At 41.8% G+C, this 21,610-nt stretch overlaps 1 protein-coding gene across 1 annotated transcript; it reads right to left on the reverse strand.

Annotated features, from left to right (window-relative positions):
• Positions 1 to 2,249: 2,249 nt before the first annotated feature.
• LOC104166753 (kalirin-like) lies at positions 2,250 to 21,293 on the reverse strand (the record flags this gene model as incomplete). The annotated part of the gene is made up of 11 exons (XM_009706800.1): positions 20,979 to 21,293; positions 20,012 to 20,116; positions 14,123 to 14,253; positions 10,387 to 10,453; positions 9,003 to 9,106; positions 6,443 to 6,512; positions 5,774 to 5,860; positions 4,903 to 4,995; positions 3,776 to 3,826; positions 3,362 to 3,439; positions 2,250 to 2,435 (listed from the first exon to the last, which is right to left on the reverse strand). Coding segments are annotated over exons 1-11 (1,287 nt in total), but the record flags the coding sequence as incomplete, so codon positions are not given.
• Positions 21,294 to 21,610: the final 317 nt, after the last annotated feature.

A 21,610-nucleotide genomic window follows, 5' to 3' on the forward strand; every position in this document is an offset into this window, starting at 1 on the left:
CATTCCCTGTCCTCCTGTGCCACTGGTGGAGGGAGGAGGTAGAGAAAATTTGGAGTGAAGTTAAGCCCAGGAAGAAGGGAGAGGTGGGGGGAAGGTGTTTTTAAGATTTGGTTTTGTTTCTTATTATCCTACTCTGATTTGGTTGGTAATAAATTAAACTAATTTCTCCAAGTCAAGTCTGTTTTGCTCGTGGCGGTAATTGCTGAGTGATCTCCCTGTCCTTATCTCAACCCAGGAACCTTTCATTATGTTTTCTCTCCCCTGTCCAGCTGAGGAAGGAAGTGACAAAGTGGCTTTGGTGGGCACCTGGTATCCAGCCAGGGTCAACCCACCAACACAGTGTAAAGCCTCGTCAAATTCTGGCTTATGAACTCCAACCAGACGCAATTTCTGGATGCCCACTTTTAGGGCAGGGTTATGAAAGACATGTGATGAGGCAGCCTCTTGATGTGACACCTTTGGACAAAGCGCCTCTTGCCAGGGAATCACCCAGCTCAGGTTGAGGATCCACTGCAAGGTGAGGATGCCCATGGCACAGAGAGGCGGGGAACGGTCCTGCTGTAGGGAATGGCTCTGCTCGACTCGGGCCACAGCTCATCTCTGTGGGAACGCATGAGAGAAATGCAAAAGCAGTCAGAAGCTGAAGTAGGGGCTGGGAGGGAGAGTGTGAGAGCTGCTGGCACACAGACTCCACGCTGCAGTGGGGAAGATGCACATGGAGCCACGGGGGATCCCACACTTGCTGCAGGCACTCAACAGGAGAACGAGATGTTTGCCAAATGGAAGAAAAGAGGGACTGGAAAATTATCACACTAAAATTTTAAACTCCAGCAGTGGGAACAGCATTACTTTCGTAGGCTGTTCTAACTAGAAAAGCAACTCACACCCTTGAGGCAAGCTACTTTTATTGACATTAGGAGAGATATATTTTTCTCTCTTTATCTACAATATACAATTCAGGAATTGTTTCCTGCAGATAAAAGCCTCATTGTTATACATACAATAAACTGAAGTAAAAGTGATTCATGTTATTTCCATCTCCAACTTTAATAATGATTTAAATCAGCAATAAGATAAAATCAAAGCTTATCATCTAAATCAAAATGATTGTTTATTTGTACACTTTAGGTTTTTCCTTTATAGCTTATTATTTGGTTGGAAACGATGAAATACACTGACTTGCAAATGGATATAGGCTTTTCAGTAAATGCTGCAGTTTCTGTCAGCCAAGAAGATGCCCTCATTTCAGTAAATATTCTGTTTATCATAGATTTGTTTAGTTATACATGGTTAATATGCATTATTTCACCCGATACCGTTCTCTTCTATTTCCTATTAATGTACCATTTTAAAATTTAGAGCAAACACAATGCATTCTCCCACATCTCTTTTTAACCTGTATCTTTGAAAAGGAAATCAATCCCAGACCGGTTTCTCAGCTTTGAACGATCAAGACATTCAAATGAACCACTGCCTTTGCTCTCTCTGCAGGCACAGCAAAGGCTGTTCTACCACAAGAGGTGTAGCATTCATTCACCTTCACTTACCATTTCAGAGTTTAACTTTGCATTTGTTAAACAAGCATAAAACCCCTTAAACAAACAAATAAACAAATATTTTCCCTGGTTGCTTTCAGTTTTTACTTTTAGTCCTAGCCCCATAATCTAGAAAGATTATTTGAAACCAAAATTAATGTTTTAAAACTTTCTTTATAGTTTAGCTGGTTTTATAATTCCTCATAGCTGCATTTTTAGAACTATGTGTCTTTTTGTTTGTTTTTGAAACAGTTCTGTCTTCTTGCAACATTCACATTTGTACTAAGAGCCCTCTCCCAATTAGGGAGAGTACTTCCAGTAATGTCACATAGAGGCTTAGTATTGACTGACAGTTTGGCCTAAGATGACTGTTTTGGATATTACACCTTCCCCTACCTTTTATGATCATGCTTAAAAGCAACTATTGTATCTTTTCTTTGACTACTGCAGGCTTTGTAGCAATATTTGCTTACTCAGAGCTATAAATGACAGAGGACCTGCCCCCGGCTGTGTGCCTTGTAAAAATTACCCAATAAATTTAGACATCCAGCAGTTTATTTAGAGATGGTCTTAAACGGGTTCTGATCCACTGAAAGGTAAATGCAAATGTTTTCTACCTATGACAAGACGGACCAGTCTTATAACATAGAAAATTGGTAAGATTTCCTTATGTGACCATCAAACAGAATATGCCTTTCCCTCTTTATGACTTACCTTTATGCTTTTCTTGAACATGTAGCCTGGTGTTAAAGATCCTTTTCTAAGGAGTTCGCTGAAGATAACTATTTGCTCAAAGAGAAACACCCTACGCTCCTTTGGTCGAGACTGAACTCCAGAATCCTGCTCTGTCACGTAGAAGGTGTCCTGCTGCAGCAGCTTGCCTTGAGCTGTCAGCTTGCCCTGAGAAGTAGAGAAGGCATCAACATTACAAATGCTGATCCACCATGATCCCACAAGACAATCTGCTATGTTTTGTGCAGTTCAAGTTTTCCAAGCATCACTGAATTCCTGTGAGACATAGCCCCTCTAAGTTATCAAAGCGGCAATCTTGTACATCAAGACCTCAGTTTAAGGAAAATAACATAGGTTTTCTTTGTTCTCATTGCCACTTATTGTGCATATAAAACCAAAAGCAAGAGGTCTCAAGTAGACTGCTTTGTCTAGACCAAATACTTCATTTCAAACACTGCTCCCATTATGTAGTTTGTTACTGTAGGGCCTTGGATTCCCTCTAGTCATGAGCTCTCCATCACCCCCTAAGCCAGTAGTCAATGACACAACACTTCTGAAGGTGCAAAAGAACAGGACCTACCTGTTTGCAGGAATGCTGCAGTGCATAACAGTAAGGCACACTTGACTTCGTTTTGGAGATAAGACATCTCACCAGGACTGCCAAAGTCTACACTGGCTTAGTTACAAACCACAAGCTGTAACCTGTGGGGTTATAACTCACAAGTCCCCTCCTGGATGTTGCCAAACTCAGAGGGAGCTGTTAACACGTTAATGCTAGGTGACCTTACTAACAGGCAGAGCAGTCTGGTTCACCACTTATTTTGCTCTGGCAATAGATATGAGAAGTCTAATTTAAGCTTGCAGAAGCTTTTACAGACCTTACATTTTGAAGAAATGTTAGATTGTCACAAGTTTAGAGTGAGAGGTGTATCATTCCCACCTTCCAAACCTCACCAAAGCGTGCAGCTCAGCACTCGAGAAGAACAAGCACTAGATAGACAGCCTGGAGTAGGGCAGATTGTAGAGACAATCATAGAAAGATAAAATACTTTTCCTTGCCTCATTGTTATTATAAGCAGAATGCAAATGCATACCTCAAAGCCCTGGAGGCGACCCAGGTTCATCATATCATTGCAACGTTTCGGTACAAGGCACATTAATTCGACTGCTTTCTGTTAAGGAAAAAGGATGTTGTATTATTACAAGAGAATCAGAGGGTTCCTAAAAGCAAAGTGTCAAATAATGAACTTCAATAGCATGATCACTGCTAGCAGTTATTCACGGTGAGGCCGTTGTGCACTGTACAGTAATGTCTAAAAGAAGATGGTGCACCTACAATGCAGGACTGTGCCTTCATCTTTTATTTCTGACTTAAGTGAAGAGAAATACCACATTTAGAATACCAGCGGGATCTTTAACTATTGTCAAAGGAATACTGGGGTTTTCATTCCTCCATATAAAGTGCCATTAGATAACACAGCACGATTGTCCAGGACATGAAAACTTACCTCTATATCAGAGCACTCCAGACCAGCTTTTTCACTGTACCTCAGGAAGTCCTGGAGAAAGCAGAAAGGTTTGCATTAAGGCACTTCAGAAAGAGAAAACAAAAGAGGCCGGTTTGAAAAAGAAAAACCATATTCGGCATGTGATTTTCTGAGAAAGAACTTGCTAATATTAATAAATTCATCTTCAGATGTTGCTGAAGCTTATAATCACTTCATAGATATGGAAAAGGAGTGTAGACGGTTGCTGAGAACATCACAGAAAAAAGACACAAAGCTGGGATCAGTCCTTGGGAATGCTTACTTGGTCCCTGTCTTAAGTCACAAGACTACACACACTTGAAGATTTTTCTTTTCCTTTTGCCATTTCAGGGAACACACTGCTGTCTCTTTGCTAGACCAATTACCAAACTGTGGCTGATGGCAGCCTGCTTGAGACTAGGTCAAAAAAAGAGAAGAAACCAGCTCAGAGCCCTGGTACTGCTGGAGATTACAGCGTAGGGTTCAGATACACCTAATTTTAGATATTAGCTTGAGACTCCTCGAGATGAATTTTCAGAAATGCTGAGTAATTGGCATTGTGAATAAGACTATAGAAGCCAGAGTGGTCAGGCTCCTTGAGAAAAAAAATTATGATGAGCTCCCCAAATTTTAAGACATCAGAATATTCTGTAAATAACTTTTTTATGCAAATTTGAAGAGAGAGAGTAAGAAAGGGAGGCTATAGCATTTATTAGTAGCATGCCATTCAGCACCAAAGACAGGCTTTATTAGCTCACTTGTGCATTTTTATTGCAATTTTAAAAAACTGAATAAAAGTGTGCTCTGAAACTTCAGAGGAAGAAAATACCTATTTGAAGTTTACTCTTCTATTAAAAAAATCCAATAGAAAGTTAAAAAAAATAATTCTTTTTATTATCCTAAATTTCGAACTGCTCCCACAATGTGGCTCTCCTGTTCTCTGGACATTTCCCATGGGACTCTGTCATTGTATGCCCATGTTTAAGTAGACTCCTCTTTCCTCTTAATTTGATGAAGTTGTTCAGTTAAAACTAAGGTTGATGTAAAATAACAGCATCTAATGCAAGATGCAGACTATAGTTTAGTCCAAACTGTATCTTTCCACTCACCTTGAGAAGAAGCTGATATTTAGTTATTCTTTGAATGGGTTTGATCAGAAAGTCACTGATGGTTAGCCGTTGGCTTATTTCCTGTTGAACCTCCTAAAAATTAAGGATTAAAAACAATTGCAAACAATCACAGAGTTAGACAGAGAACACGATAAAATGTCTCAGCAGAGACTTATTTCCACAGAAAGTTTGTCTGTTCTTAATCTTTTGTTTGCAAGAGGGAATTTTAGAGGATTTAAAAATCTGCCATATCCTATTTAGGCAAGAACTGGGTAAAAGTCATGACCGAGCTGGAAGCATTGGAAAGCACAGGATCCCTTCCCCCTTTGAGCTGATCAAGCAGGACTGCAAGGTCTGGAGACCGCTCTTTCCACTGCAGAAAGGATTAGCTCACAAACAAGTCCTGCAGAGCATGCCCTTGGGTGAAACAAAACATCTTTCCCTTGTTAAACAAGCTTCTTTCGCATTAATATCTAAATGCGTCTAGTCTCAAAGATTTCTTGAAACAGACAAAGTTATTGGGAATTTATGAGAGGCACCACCCAGCTCCAACAGCTTGTACCTCCTCCTCTGTTTGTAGACTACAGATTAAAAAGTCTTATTTTATTCTGGACAGAAGTCAATGCAGCTGTGGTACCCTGAGGGCCACAGAGTTAGTACTGGAGTAAATATTTATTAGAAATTAACAATATGAAAATTTTAAATAAATTAAATAATAACATTTTTCCCCCATAGCAGAGACTTCAACAGCATGTGCAGTATCAAAATCTTCTCGAGTTTGTTTTAGGTAAACCTCACAGGTTATAAAATAGTTTACTTGACTAGGACTCACAGCTCTAAGCAGCAATAATGTATAATGAGCCATGCTTACCTCAAAGTATGCCTCGTACTCAGCTACTATATATTCAGATCGTGGCTTGTTTTGGCAATATACCACATACATGTGTAATCGCCGCTCCTATGAAAGCAAGAGGTACAGCAGCCTGGTGAGATATTGGCTACCACTCTGTTCTGCTGTTAAAAGCTGGCAGAAAGTTGCTATGATGTTCTGCTTGGTCTTCCTTATTTTTGGTTTAATCAAAGATTTAGTTTGCTGAAGTAGGAAAGCAAATTGGTAACTGGTTCTGTTCTCCACTTTCTGCACCTTAGGCAAGGGGAGATTTCCATGGGGTAGCCAGTTAGAGATGTTGACCCCACACTGGTAGGTCTGACATTTGCTATAGAGTTGTGCTCTGGCTAATATCACACAAACATGTCAATCGCAGCAGTTGGCAAGTACCTGCCACAATTCTATTTTGGCAGATGTCCTTGGCCACATCACTTTTGCCCCCAAAATAAGAAGTCTGCAAGAAGGCAATGACTAATGCTTTAGTTCAGTCCAGCTGCTCACTGAAGATGCATAACTATAGGGTGACTCTATGTTTAAATTAAGTTTAGACATGTAAAAGTATCAAGTAGACACAAACAGATGTTGTTGGAAAGGAGTCATCACACCCTAAATGACAATTATACTAGAGATAGGTAACAAAATAGAACTTACATGCTTAATAAAAAGCTGTGCTAAACGGTCAGGTTCTTGAAGACATTTTTCCAGTTCAGCCAGGAAAAAGCTAAAAGAAAGGATATCAGCATTTCAGAATACTTCTTTAGGTCATCCCAGCAGCAAACTAGTTGTCCTTCAGATACATCGGTGCAATTTTGGCTATAGTATTCAATAATAAATGAAAAGGTAAGCTTGGCTTCAGCCCTTAATGGTGGGATTTCTAAAACATTAGATGAGAGCTGTGAAATATGGAGCTCTTGTCTTGCAAACTATCTGCTATTCTTTACTATTACAGTGTTTTCAATTTTTAAAAAGTGCCAATCACTATCTAATTGCAAGAGTTGCTTATCTTCACTGAGAACTCCCAAAGTAAAAGTTTTCCATGTATCAAAATGCTTGTGAAAACTCAACTGAAGCTTTACAAGGAGTTCTCAGTTGCCTGAGCAGACCTGGAGTACTGGTCAACGTGAATGAGATGCAGAAGTTTCCACTTGAATAAAAAAATCAACACGTTTTTGATGGCGGTATTTTAGCGGGTTCTGTTTTTCACAGTTTTTTGTTGGTTTTTTAATTGTATAATTAATAAATTACACAATTTTATGTAATTCATAATAGTAATGGTAATTGATAAACACCGACTCTATCTTGACCTGCAGTTTTGGGAGGTCATTCATTCTAGCTTGAATGCCCTGACCAAGAATATACTGGAATGCCTAAAAATGAGGTAAAAGCAGCTAAACTAAACTTTTAGAAATACTGGTAGGTTTTTCTAACTTGTAGGCAAATCCTGACAATCTCCCTTTCCATGATCTTCCTCTTTTTCACTGCAGGATTTCTCTCTCAAGTGCCTCCATGGATTTGCTACAGTAGCCGCATTTGGTGAGAGGACATGCCTGCAATGGTCTGGACCCAAGGAAACCCAGAACCACAAAAAAATATGCATATCGTACAGCTGTCCCAACTAAACATCCCTATTGCTAACATCAGATACAGCTGCTTCCGTAACTCAATCCTCTGTAAATGTTAAATTCATCTGCATTTAAATAGACTTCTTGACCCAGATATGCAGAACTAAAAATAGGGAATCCCTCCCTATGTGTTACAGAAAACTCCTATCATCACACTTCAACACTGAACGGCACTGGCAAAAACACTCCGTTGTTGGTATCAACTTAATATATGGTGAAGTTTTTCCTGGCATTTTTTGTTTTGTGCTCACAAGGGCATCTGTCAGAACATAAAGACCAGCTCAGGCGGTGAGATAACGACCTGCGGGACACATGATAGGAAGGGTATCATGTTTCCTGGGTGAGGGAAATTTCTAGAGCTGAAGGAAGATCCAGCCCTGTGTCCATTGCTCAAGACTGCACATGCACGCTCAAATTCTAGTTCGCTGGAGCTGTAGACTATTTCTGAGTAGCGGAGTTGAAATGATGACCGTATTATCCATAAGCAAGACATTACTGTTCATAAAGTTACAGTGGAAATGGCCAAGGGCTTGAAATAAGCTTCGTGTTTCCAGCAGCTTTTCAAAGGCTACTTGTAGGAGTAAGATTTTTCAAGGAACAGAGTTCCTAACTCAGAGTCAAAAGCATCAACTAGGCCAAAGCAAGTCAGAGCTTTCATGTGAGAAGGATACTGAAGGTTCTTCCATTTTATCACCCTACTAGCCATATACTACTGGTATCGTCAGCCTTCGTGATCCTGTCAGCTGCATGTGAAGATGTTCATGTTGCTGAGAACCACAAGACATAGGAAGGAAACCATGACTTTCCAGTATTGCTACTGCTCATGGGATGAATTGAGCCTACCGCTGTGACCCAAGAAACACAATTATGGCAGCCTCAGCAGCTTTTCTAAGGATCCACCAAGTACCCCACCAGCAGCAACTCTCTGCGAGTCACATCCAGGCTGCTTATAAGCAGTAGCTCAGAAGCTGTGGATGGACCACAGTGGTATCTCCCATTGAGCCTGTTGCTGTGGCTCCCCAGCAAGGAGTGGCAGAGCCATTGGCAGCACAGCACTGATACAGAGCAGACTCCTGTGTGCAACGTTTCTGTCACGCTGACCAGCACTCCTGGCATGGTGTTTGCGCCAGCATAAAGCTGTATCTGTGATCAGAGATAGCATGACAAACATCCTCCCATGAAGCCAGACAGTGCAAAGCTATAGCCCATCAAAGTTTGGGTTTTTTTTCACTGGGAAAAATGATTTTATGCAAGACCAATACTTTGCATCATGCAGTTGTGCTGGTTTTGGCCGGGTTGACAAAGCCCTATATCAGGATCTAGTGTATCGTGAAACTGTGGCTAAAAGCACATGAATTAGAACATGTTCTCAGAATTCAAGATGGCCATGATTTGTGAAGTTATTAAGCAGCACTTACAAACCAACAGAGACTATTTAAAGTGAGACAACGTCCTTTGGAAGTTCAGCCCTGAATGACCTGCTGATGTTCAATTAAAAGCAGCTTAGACATACAGACATCGTATAACCCAATCCTTTATGGACGAGTGGTTAGGAAGGTGCTTAAAAAGGAACTAAACCAAAAACTTACTCTTTGTGCCAGTCATAGATCTGGTGAATATTGCCAAATACAATCTTGTCTTTCCCTTTCATATCTTCAGAAACTCCTTTTTCTTCTATCCTCTTCATGAAGCCCTTTAGGATTAATGATCAGTGATTAGCAAAGGCTTCATTTGAAGGAGGAGCATAATTACACTATTTTTAAAGAAGCAAAAGTTCAGTGTAGGATTTTTTAAGTTGAAGACACTTAAAATACCTTTTGTACAATTTAAAACCAGAAACTCATTTAGATACTTTAAATTACACATTTTGCTTGAAAGAAAACTTTAAAGTATTTATTCTGAATATCTACAATACTTATACAAACTGTTATTAGATGTCACTGAAGTGACAAGTGCAATTAGAAGATAAAAGTGAAACAAAAGTAGTTTATCAAGCTCTTGGCTTCTCTGGTAAGAGGAAGAAGCCAGACTCTGTACAGAGTTCTTCCATTCATCACCGTGAGTATTTTGTGGGAGCACAAAGCCAAGCAGTAAGTTTAAAAAGTCACATGAACAGGATTTCTCACACCTCCTGAGAGTTTCTTTATCAGCCTTTGTAGCACTGCAGCCCTGTCAGGTTTGCCAGTGGTGCATGATGTAAACAGAAGATAACACAAAGTTCTTCAAGTTTCAAAGCTGTTGAAAATCACTGTTAGATGGGCTGATGATTCTTCCTGGACTAGTGAATGCCAAAAGCATTGCTGAAAGCCCACTTCAATCATGTCCCTCCAGTTCTGAGTCCTTGCTGGTAAAAAAACCTGGACCCTGTATGTGAGTTGGCTCTGACAGTTGATCTTTAGGGATCAGCCAGGTCTTAACAACTTGAAGCTTAAAAAACTATGACTGTTTTTTAACAGAAAAAAACCCAAACTCTATTTTATCTCAAGATCTTTTTTGCAAAACAATAATCCTGGGGTCACATACACACCTCAGCACAGATCCAAACCCAGCTTCTGGAAATGCACTCAGACAGAGGACTTTAGTCCAGGTGCAAGCTCAAGTAAAGTACGTGTTACCATTACTCAGTATGACAGCAAGAAAAGCAGGAAATAAGCGGTAGGAGCGTAAGTTATTCTCCACCACTTCCCTCAAGGCTGCATTACAGCAGAAAGAGTTTGTCACAAGCAGGGTAGCCAAGGAAAACCTTTGCACACTGGAGTTGAAATGTAAAATACAACATTTGTTAGATGGAAACAAAAATAGTTTCCAAAGGCATTTCTTCTTGTTTCTGTCAACATGAGAAGGGGACCATGGAAGCAGAACACAAAATAAAGCAGTTTGTTTCTCATGCTGTATTTTTTGTTGTTGTCACTTGTCAGCATGGTGCTTTTTAGTGGGAAAACATTTTGCGTAGCAGGGTTTGCTTCAGCTCACCTCCACAACAGTTCCCAAGTCTTTGACGTAGTCTTTTTCAGTCTGTACCAGCTCATTTAAGACAAACCTAAATTAAAGCAGAACACACACATATTTGACCATATTCCTTGATGTTACTGTTTTCTCCTCTTACCACGTAATTACCTCTCCATAAAACCCCACCGTCATCCAGGTCACATAACATGACTCACTCTTCACTTACTTATAGCTCAGTGGAACATAAATGACAAAAATGTCACATTTCAGACGAGCATAGTTTCAATTCTCTTAACCATTCTTTCCTCCTACCCCTTTTCCCCCCACATCCCAGGATGGTGCAAGAGCAGCAGCACAAACAGCTGCCTGGATTTTGAACTACCCCTCCCTGCTCTCCTCTCCTCCATAGTGATGGAGATGTGTCCTGACCCATTTTGCAGCAAGTAAGAGAGGATTTCTTGCCCCAGTCCCCCCGGCTTTGCCCAAGATTCAGCAATTAAGTTTTAATTTGGAAGTTTCAAACACTTGGAAAACAAATCCCCTCTCCCGTCATAACCAAGAGCTTAATCTTTCAGACTAGGTAATCTATGTGTGGGTGTCAAATGCTTTACGCTGATTTCAGAGCTAATAATCCTGGGTAGGAGAGTCACCTAATGAAGGTCTGATGCATGCAAACAACAGCAAGTTAAAAAAAAGCTCCTCCTTTATAAGTCAAACCGACTAATCACATAATGTTCTTTTGAGGACAATTTTAAAAAGTTACAGCTTGCTGCAGACAGTTTGCCTCTCAATTACGCCAATACATAGATTTCGCACATGACAAATAAACTCCATCTGTGCTCAACTTTGCTATGGCAGTAACAAGGCTAACAAGATAGAGGAGTGCTTTCATGTCTGATATCGCTCCGTTCACATCAATCAGCAAACTGACCCACTTGAAATGATAGGGCTGAGGGCAAACAGTGCCAAGATAAAAGCCTTGTTGAAAACATCTAGAGGAAAAAGAAAAAGTAGACTGGCGTTGCAAGGAGAGACTCAGTTATTAGAGGTTACTGAGAAAATAAATCCTGCTCCCGCTGTGCTCCCAATGTGTCCCTCGCTCAGACAGAGCAGAGGAGATACTTAAGACACGTGGCAGGAAGAGGTCAAATAGCTTCTTGTTCATTTGAGAGTGAAATCCAGCCCCCTTGGCAGAAGGCAGGGCTGGCAGCGGCGATGCCAGATGCTTGCGCTCTCCGAAGCACCCTGCCAAGTTGTGTGCCTGGGTAGTAAACATGCATGGGGCAAAAGGCTGCTCTTCTACAAAGCAGCAGTGTGTGGCCCGAACAAGAGTATGCTGCACAGTCCCCTCTCGCTGGCTGACCTACCATGCCCTTGGGAAAGGCTTGCCATGTCTCCTCCGCCCGGGGAGGCATGCTGGGAGGTTACTTTTTGGCTCGTACCACCTCCATCTGTATTGCTCCCCATGAACACAGAGAGCTGCTGAGGGAATGTGGAGAACCTCTCCCACCTGCCCACTGCCTCTCCTTTGGTTTGAGTTACTGCAAGGATCCATCTAGCCAAATCCTGCTCTCAAAATGGGGCAGTGGGTACTTGTAGTACATAATGCTGCAGGTCATGCAAGCAGGTGGGTGTAAATTAAAAATCAGTGCAGTGACCAAGTGTCTATCAGGTCAACAGACTAAACCTGCAAATCTACACCTCTATTAGGAACCAGAGTCTGCACCTCCACTGCTTACCTTAAACTCAGCACCAGCATTCCCCCAGCTTCCCTCTTCCTAGCAAGCAGAAAAATCAACCTTGACCACCTCTATTAGTCCTCTGAAGCCTACCTGACACAGGATCTTACAGGTACTCCCAGATTTAAGGTCTCTAAGATCCATGCTGCCAAATATTCAAGTTCACTCATTTTCTCATCTGATAACACGGAGCAAGGGCAGGCAGTTGCTTGGAAAGTGCCTGCCCTGGTCACCAGCAGCTATTGACTACACAGCTGTATTTAAAATAGCATGAACTGGAACAAGGATGGAGCCTCCTCACTTCTGAATAAGTCTGAATATCTGGATATCTTGGTAACTATTAAATCTATACTGAACAATGCTACTATTGCCTTATTGCTCATAGAAATGCAGCAATCAAGCCTGATGGAATAGGGGTTTCCTAACACCATGGCTAACTGCTGGCATGCACGTGCTGCCAGAGACACATGAAATTACTGCCCATGCCTCTGCGAAGAATCAGCTGCTGTTTTGTGGGGCATGGGAGGGTCACGCCTCGAGTTGGGAGCTCAGCTGTCTCATATGGCTATGGAGTTAAACCCAGCGAGCCGCAGAGATACAGAACACAGACACAAAGGAGCTGGAGAGGAGACAGATGTCTTGTGCTGAAAGCCACTAGCAGGTGCTCCTAAACATCCTGGCGTTTAGGAAATCTGGACGGACGCAGCCACTAATTATGCATAACATGCTGCCAGTCTCCCTGCCAGAAACTTCGCACGCTAGAAAGCATTACTGTATCTACGCTTCCAGTGGCAAGGGCCTCTGCACTAAAACTGCAACCTGCAGTTAGTTGTCAATTATCTAATTAATGAATTGCTACCAGAGAAACCCAAGAACTTGCAATATTGAGGAGCTTTTAGGAGACAGGCGTGGGCAGAGATGTTCCCTGCAGGAAGGCTGATGGCTGTCTAGTACAAAACTTATCCCATTCAGAAACACATCCAGGAGTGTCATGTCCCTGCCTGCTGCTGGGAGCTGATCCAGTCCCTCACTGTATCAGTTCTCTGGCTTCCTACAACAAACTGCAGGAGCAAATGATGGCTTTCACAGACCTGCAACACTTTGCTCCTACTTCCTCTTCTACTCTTAACTACCTCCTTGTTCTCCTCTGACTTGGTTTCCTTCCCTGCCTGGCATCTTTCTCAACTGGGCTGCTCTTCTTCCACCTCTCACCTTACCACACTCCAATGAGATCTGCACGCACCGTTACTTTTCCCATCAATCTACCATTTGATTAGATCACTGCAGTTACTGTTGTTAGTGTAAGAGGCAGTATAAAGAAAACAGCTACCTCAGCTCTCTTTCATATAATTCTTGATTCTGTTTCTCCAATTTTCTCTGTCCTTCAGCTGAACTATGTGTTTAAGAAATGCTTTAATCATGATAAGCTATGAGGGCACAAGTATTATTTTTGTTACAGTTAAGGGAGTGTACAGATAACTTTCATGAGCTGTCACCATTTCTTTCCTCTCCCATTACCATGAACACGAGGGTTTCCTAAATGAAACTTTCTCTTCAGTGGCGTGTTTCCACCACAAATGCATCTGAATTCTGCCCCTTCCTGCGCTAATAACGAAGGTAAAAAAATATTCTCTCATTCAAAAAATCCTAGTGGGATTATATCTGTTCTTTTCCTTGAATGTAGCTAACAAGGTCAACCACATATACCCCTTTGAGAGCCGATTTCACCTCTGGCAAACATCTCAGTAATACCTGTCTAGTTGTTCAGAAGCTTTTACAGCAACACATATTTGCTACCTGGAGTAAAAGCTGCACATTTTAAAGAGTGATGATGAACTTCCTGGGCGTGTAAGTGCTTTTACAAAGTATTTTTACAGGTTAAGAAAAAAACAGAAGCAAGCAGAACACAGTTTTACTCCCAGTTCCATGCTCATTCACTGACTACAAAGTATTCTTTCAGTGCAGCTAAGTGTCCTCCTTGGGTGCATATTTCGGAAAGAAGAACCAGCAAGACAACTTACATTCTGCCTCTCATTGCTTTGGCTTTTTGTTCCTCTTCAAGGTTTCGTGGGGGAGTTGAAGGCGTCATTCCTTCATTTAAGCAGCCAGTGGCATCTTTTAAGCTTCCTCGGTAAGATCCTCCTTCAAGGGTCTAAAAAAAACCCCAAAGAACAATAGAATAAACATTATCCTTGAACTCTGGCACCAGGGTTATCCTCTGTTTCAAGTCAGTTCTGCAATCAACACTGCAGTCTAAAACCAAGCAGAGTATTCAGCAATACTTTCCCACAGGACTTGTGAAACATAACCAAACTAGTTTTAAGTTGATACGAGACCTGCCCCAAAAAGCATTAAAACAGAGAAGACGTCCTTTTGCTAGAAGGTGGAAAAAGATGGTCCAGTAGCCCCAGCATGAGAAAATTCTTCCAAATAATTTCAAAACAACTTGAAAATATCCTGGTGTCTCAATCAGAACTAGTGTTAGGCTACACATGGTCAGTGTTTCTCTGTCAAAGACTGAATGGGGATTCTTCATAGTAAAGTAAAACACAAAATGAAACAGAAATAGATAAATAGTAACATTCCACAATAATTAGAGTTTCCCCCAAATCCCTGGAAAGCAATTGCAATTGACCTAACAGCTTGCATGCAGAGGAGAGAAAATAAAATATCTTCCGAAAATGCATCTAACTGGATTAATGAAATACTTTTCAATCTGTTAGTCCCTTGATGGAATAAAACTATTTTGAGTAAATTTTCTGGGAACGTCCTTCTCAGTTTCCCATGTCAAAGAGCTCCTTCACCACTTACTCCTTATCAAGCACCCTATGAACACTGACTATCTTCACGTACCAACATCCCAAACCAAGAAAATATCAAAACCTTCTGAAATGATTTGCTATATAAAGCTGCTTGCACAGAGTTACAGTAATTTAATAATCACTGTGGGTTTTTTTGTTTTGTTTTTACTTTTTTCATCCTTCCAGTATACTTAAGGAAATGAACCTTTGTAGGCTCATCATACCACTGCTTTAATCCTGACTTGTAATCAAGTTAAACTTGCTCAAAGCAAGCATTTACCTAATTTTAGAGGTCCTAGGACACGTAGGAAAGGGTTAGCTTTGATATTAACATTTAGAACTGTTTCAGGGAAAACTTAAGAGAAGCCAGATATGAAACAGGATTCACTCCTTGTCCAACAGACATGGCACCAGACAGGGAGAGTGCACGATACTGAAATTTTTGAACAAATTAAACCCAGAGCATTTTTATGGCTTATTCCACTCCCTGTCAGAAAGAGTTAACAAGGCAGACTAAAAGTGACACATGAATCTTTGTAAAATTAAAGCACAGCTGTGGCACTTCAAGCAGTTCTACTCTTTAGAGGGTCTTTTCAGGGAAGCCAGAGTACCAAACAAATTCACATGCTGGGTAGTAAAAGTCCTGTGCCTCAGAACAAGCTTTAAAACAAAATAAACAAAACATCCCACTGTGTAAAATATTTGAATACCAACAAGACCCTAGAAAGAGTACAGTACAGTAGCTCATGCTCTGCAAAGCCCACTCTAAAAGTGCCTTTCGACGATGCAGCCCAGAGCCTACATGGCAACGTGAGATGTAGGCTTCATCTCAAATGGGGAGCAAAAATATTAGACACTCTACTGAGAAGTAGAGCACATAGGGTTAATAGAAGCATAGCAGATGAAGGTGGAAAGCAAGGAAACCAGAAACAAGAGGCAGACTTCAAAGCCTTTCCCTAAAGTCATATCAGGCCTGTTGTGTACACAGTTTTCACACCACCACACTTACCAGCTTACTTTTGACCAACTTTTCTATTGCACTGACAAGATCCGCAGCAGTTGGGACATCGGAGGAGCTCTGTCGAGCAGCTAGCAAAGAAGAGGACTGCAAGACACCAGGTTGCAAAGGAAAAGCAAGTTAGCAGGATGAGAAGGGAGTAGGAAACCAGCGGTCAGTGAAGCAGCTTCTGAGATAGGAGAACAAATGTGGAAGGGGAGCAGGAGGGTTAGAAGACCACATGCATGGTCAGGTGAGCGACTGTCACCGTATCAGACAAGCACAGAATTGCCATCCAATTCTGGCTGCACATCTCCTTGCTGCAGTTCCAAGGCTGGGAACCAAGGAACAGCATCAAAGAACTAAAGTTCATTTGAAATAAGCTACAATACTCTTAATGTCTGTTGGTTCCTCCTTCAAAGGACATCTACGGTCTTACAGGCTCCAGAAAATTGATCTTCTTATTGCAGATGTAAGAAATTATCCCCTCCCCCATACATACATATTTAATAAATGCAGTTAAGTACAAGGTACACATGGAGTTACAGGCAATAGAAGAGGGGAGAAGCGGGGGGGAACAAATCATTCCCCCTCCCTTCCCCACAGATCAACTGCAACTCCAAATAAACTCAGATGACATCTCCCATTCATGCAACTTCAGCCACCTAAAATGTGTATCTTTTCTCTCCCCTCTCTGCAATCAGTGGAGAGAAAACACCCCTACACATCTCATCTATCCTAGGCACCTGGCACAGGAGGGCGGAAACACTCTTTGGAGATGCCTGCTTTTCCCTATTGACATTAGTTGGAATATTTTCAGTCTTGCTTCTCTGTGCCTGTCTGTTAGTCACAGGTATTTGATTTTAGGTGCCTGACATCATGTAATGTCTTTGGATGTCTCTGCATTCAGACACCCACAGTTAACAGCTGCTGGTTGTTATAAATCTCCAAAAACCTCTCCAATGTGCTACCCCAGCATCTCCATGGCACTGCAAAGACTGGCCTCTGTGTGAAGTAATTCAGGTTTAGTTTAAGGTTTGCACTCTACATGGGCCTCTTCACCTGTTGGTCTTTGTCCTAAGAAACCTCACTTTGAAAACCTAAACTCATGCGATAGCTATGGCAATTGGTATTTATTAGCTCACCTGTACGTACATTTCTTCTACGAAATACAAGCACTGACTAAAACTATAAGCCCTTTGATAACCTGCTTTTGGCAGGCTGACACAGACTAAAACATGGCTAAATTTTTATAAATTCTACATTAAAATTATTAGAACGCTTATTCATCTCTCAGCTGCTTAATAAAGGTCTTCTGTAGAGCAGCTATTTTGGCAAAGTCATTGTGCAGGTGCCAACAAAGACGTGTCTGAGATTAAATAATGCTGAGGAGTGAGACATGGAAATGTGATGGCAGGTGGCAGCTGGCCACCTCTTTAAGCAGCCCTTTGGGGAGGTTGCTCATGTTGAGTGACACAGCCCCAGGAGGAGAAAAAAAAAAAAGGCAAAGGAGACCAACCCCAATCAGAAGCTTTGTGGCAGAGCAGAAGCCTGAACACCCTTCCACTCATCGTCTGTCTTTCACAAATAATATATCTAATCAACAGTTCTAATTACAATAACAACAAAAACTACAGGTAATCAGGCTGGTAATTGAGGAATTAGGCTGGTAATGCAGGAGTCTCATACAAATGTAAAAGCTCAGACAGCCTGTTTCACCTGCAATGCGGACAGACATGCCTAGGAAAAAAATAAAAGACTGAAAATAGGGACTTTGAAGAGATACCGGACAAATACATAGACAATAACCGTCAAACGTAACCATTCTAGCAGGAGGAGTCCAATTTTTGGAGGCACTAAACAGCTGTTGCTCTCACTTCTTTTAACTGAAATTATTTACTTTTCAGAGATATTGAAGAACTGCAGGATTTTGAAGGGAGCATGGAAACATTTGCTGCCTACAAGTCTTTCAGGGTTAAATAAAACTCTTCTGTGCTTGATGAAAGAGTCTGGTTTCTGTGGAGCAAATCAAAAAATGCTATTTCTATTTCCCAGCAAGTAAATTATGAATTTCTAATATGAAGAGGTCTTGCAATTTGTCTTTAAAAGAGCCCCCAGGAGCAGCGAGGCACGATTACTGTTGCCTTGCAGATGGGCTCAGGGAAAGGTGCCACCCCCTGCACCACGCAGACGTCTCCCACCCACCACTGCCACTTCCCCACGCTGCTGCTGGTCCCATCTAAGCCCATGCCTGTAAGCAGCAGTAGGACATGAGCAGGGAGCTGTGCCCAAATTAACACCATTAAAGAACTTTTGGCTCCACCACGGCTCAAACGTTGCTAACATGGTGCTCCTGTGCCAGGGAATTCAGGAGCCATGTTTGTGAGCTTAAGATTTTTTACCCCATGACAAAAAGTGAGCAGGGGAAGAAAAAGAGAGAGAAAAAGGGTTTCAGATGTATCTTGCTGTATTTAATCTTCTCTTTTAAGAGCGGGTGAAGATATAGGATGCCGAAACACTCTATAAAGCTCAGACATCTGGAGCGGAAAACAGTTTAGTTCCACAACATTGGCGCTGTCAGAAATGTATTTAAGAAATACTGAAATCACATGGCATGTTAAAAATCAAAAATAGTGACCCAAGCTAAAGCAGGTTTTTCTTTCTTCAAAAAAAAAAAAAAAAAGGCAAACTAAGCCCAAAACATTTAGCTAAACACCACGGGGAACAAGCCAGGAGCAACTGCTATTGTGTTGGGCATGGATCCACCACGGCTCTGCTTCACCGACCTTTCGCCTCTGCCCCTCGCCAGTCAGCCAGCAACACACGGAGCACTCGAAGGGCAAGAATCCACGACTCCAGCTGCTTCCTTCTGGTCTTGCTGCCACCACAATGTCATAACATTTCCTGACAGATTAGCAGCAAGCCCCCAAATCCTTTCCTCCATCATTCTGCTCCTTGAGTCCCAGAAATATTTGTGCCCTTCTCTCTATATATTTCCAAACTCCTGCCTGAATCTTCCTCAAGAACATTCTGGGTTTGTTTTTTTCCTGACAATTTATTAATCTCCCCTATCCTTGCTTCTTTGCATGGAGTAATTACAATCAGAGGATAGAGATACAGAAGTGGCAGTGCTAAAAACAGACGTCAGCAGGAAACAGCTAAACAGGAGGATGAATTTCAAGGGAGACAACAGCACCAGGAAAGGGTGGGGGAGGACACATGCAGACAGGACCCACACTGACTGTGAATGCAAACCACTGTCACAGTCGTATTCGCAGACTCTCACCCCAAGTCCAAGAAAGCAACTGAAGGACTCCACAAGCCACTGTACCATCCACCACAGCAAATTCTGACTTAACATTCAAGAGACCCTAGCTCACAGCAGAGAACTACCACCACCAGCACAGTGCACAAGGATGGGCAGAACAAAGCCTTTCCCACCCTCCGGAGAGGGACTTCAGATACCTCCTGGGCTTCGGAACTAACTGGAGCTGATGGACCATTCAGTGATGACGAGCCACATATACTGAAAATGCCAAACAATAGTACTGGGTAGGCTTTTCCATCTGCAAGTTTCAAAACACTTCAGAATGGAGGGTGGATGGTGAGGCACAGACTGACAATGTTTCTGGACCCCAGTCACACAGAAAGCCTGAGTGGAGAGCCCAAGCTATCTATCTCTTGGTAAAGGTGGTATTTCTGGATTCCGGCAGACTCCAGCATCTGTCCTACTCCTCGGGCCCAAGCTGCACCAAATACCATTTCTGCTGCTAATGCCAAACACTGATGGCACTTTTAAAACAGACGTGGAAAACACGTGTTATGGGCCTGAGTGGAATTTCTGACCACACACAACACAAGCACACAATCGACCGGTCATGAAATGGGATGCCAGGGCTAAATTGCTTATCCAGCACTATTTGTAAATCCAGTTGGTGAAAGGTATTAGATTATGATTTGCACATAGGAGTCTCTTATAACCACAAGTCTAGGCCCTGGATGCTAGAAGACCACTATGAAACCACTGTGAGATGGCTATGTGAGAAATACACTTAAACAACAAGTGAGAAATACACTTAAACAACAAACTGATATAGCAGGTGAGGCCTTACCATCTCATCTTGGGTTGGATCATTGTCAAAAATCTTCATAGGAGGAGGAAGAGGTGTGTGAGACTCTTCATCCGGTTCATCTTCTCCCCAACCCTTCTTGCTCTTCTGAAGAAAAGTTAAATATAATTAGAAGTAGGGATAGGTTTCTTTTATCTTTTTAGATATCTGAGCCCTACCACCAGGTTTTGAGTCTGTTAATACTAATACTGACTCAGTATTACACTGGGTGGACAGAACTGCAGGTAATGCTAAACATCATGGAAGAGAAGCAATAAAGACGTAAGATTTTGCTGGTTAAACCTAGTGCATTCTAAGAGTTACAGAAATACAGTTTACAGGTCAGCCAAGCAGCTAAGGTGGTTACAGCTGTCTGTGTGCTGATGGAAAAGTATTTTTTTAACTTAAATGAGAACAGGTCAATATACAGTTTTTAAAATGTGTTCCTCTATTTGTGTTCAGTTAGTATCTTCTCCACTTTTGGCTTGTAATTCCTTATTTGCTTTATCAGGAAAGAGCTATTCTGGCAAAGAACATGCCTGCAGAGAAACTGCAGCTACAAATACATAGCAGATTTAACAGAAACATGGCTATTTCTCTGAGTGTTTTCTTTCAATAAGAAATTACACTGCCATGGTAGGATAAAGGTAATATGAACCTCAGCAAAAAGTGATAACAGCTGCTCAAGAACAACTTCATTTCTATGCTTGACAGCTTTCTAATAGGCCATTAAAATATCTAATCAAAGGACAATAATATATGCAGACTTTGAAATGCTGTTCCCTATATATTCCATTGCTCTTTGGATGACAATGATGTTTGAAACACAGCTTCAATCAATGCAATTTTACATATAATTTGCTGTTCCCTCTAGACCCTAAGGGAACTGCATTTACTCAAGCGTGAATCACACACCGAAGAAGAGGCTATCAGAGATATGGTCTTTCCTTCATCAAACACCAACACATACCTCATCTGCGCTATCTCCTTGAGGAGTGGTTTCATCTCCAGTCTTCGGTGAGCCGAGGTCAAAGCTCTTCCTGCCATCTCGCACCTTCTTTTGTTTCTTGATGTTGCTCTCAGTCTTCCCACTGTTCAGCCGGCGCACAGGACTAGTCAACCATTTCTTCAGAGTGTTGGTTGAGCGCTTGGGGCCAGGAGAGCTCTGGATGGAGTTGAGGGACGGCTGAGGTTGTAAGTTGGCCACTGAATCAGACTTGCCCCCATTGTCATTGGAAGAGACTGAATATGTGTCTGGAAGAAAACAATGCAGGTGAGAGATCATACCGGCACCTCCTCGATTTCTTAGTACACACCAAGCGCTTGGCAGTCCTAAGTATGAAAATACAAGCTGCCTCGATGAAAGGTTTGGTGACCTATGGATAGTGTGTAAACTTTACGGCACACCAGAGAGAGGGATGTGCCCTGCAACAGGCATTTTTCACAATCTTACACACTTCCCTCATTTCCTACTACACTATCTGTCCTCATGAAAGATCGTAGACAGCAAAGTTACCTAGTTTTTGATGAAAGCCTAAATTTCATGCTAATTGCAGAATTTCTCAGCTTCTTCCCAGAGATTTCATTGTGAATTGCCAGGAA

The sequence above is a fragment of the Cariama cristata genome, unplaced genomic scaffold (genome assembly GCF_000690535.1).
Source record: "Cariama cristata isolate BGI_N322 unplaced genomic scaffold, ASM69053v1 scaffold39138, whole genome shotgun sequence".
Lineage (NCBI taxonomy): Eukaryota > Metazoa > Chordata > Aves > Cariamiformes > Cariamidae > Cariama > Cariama cristata.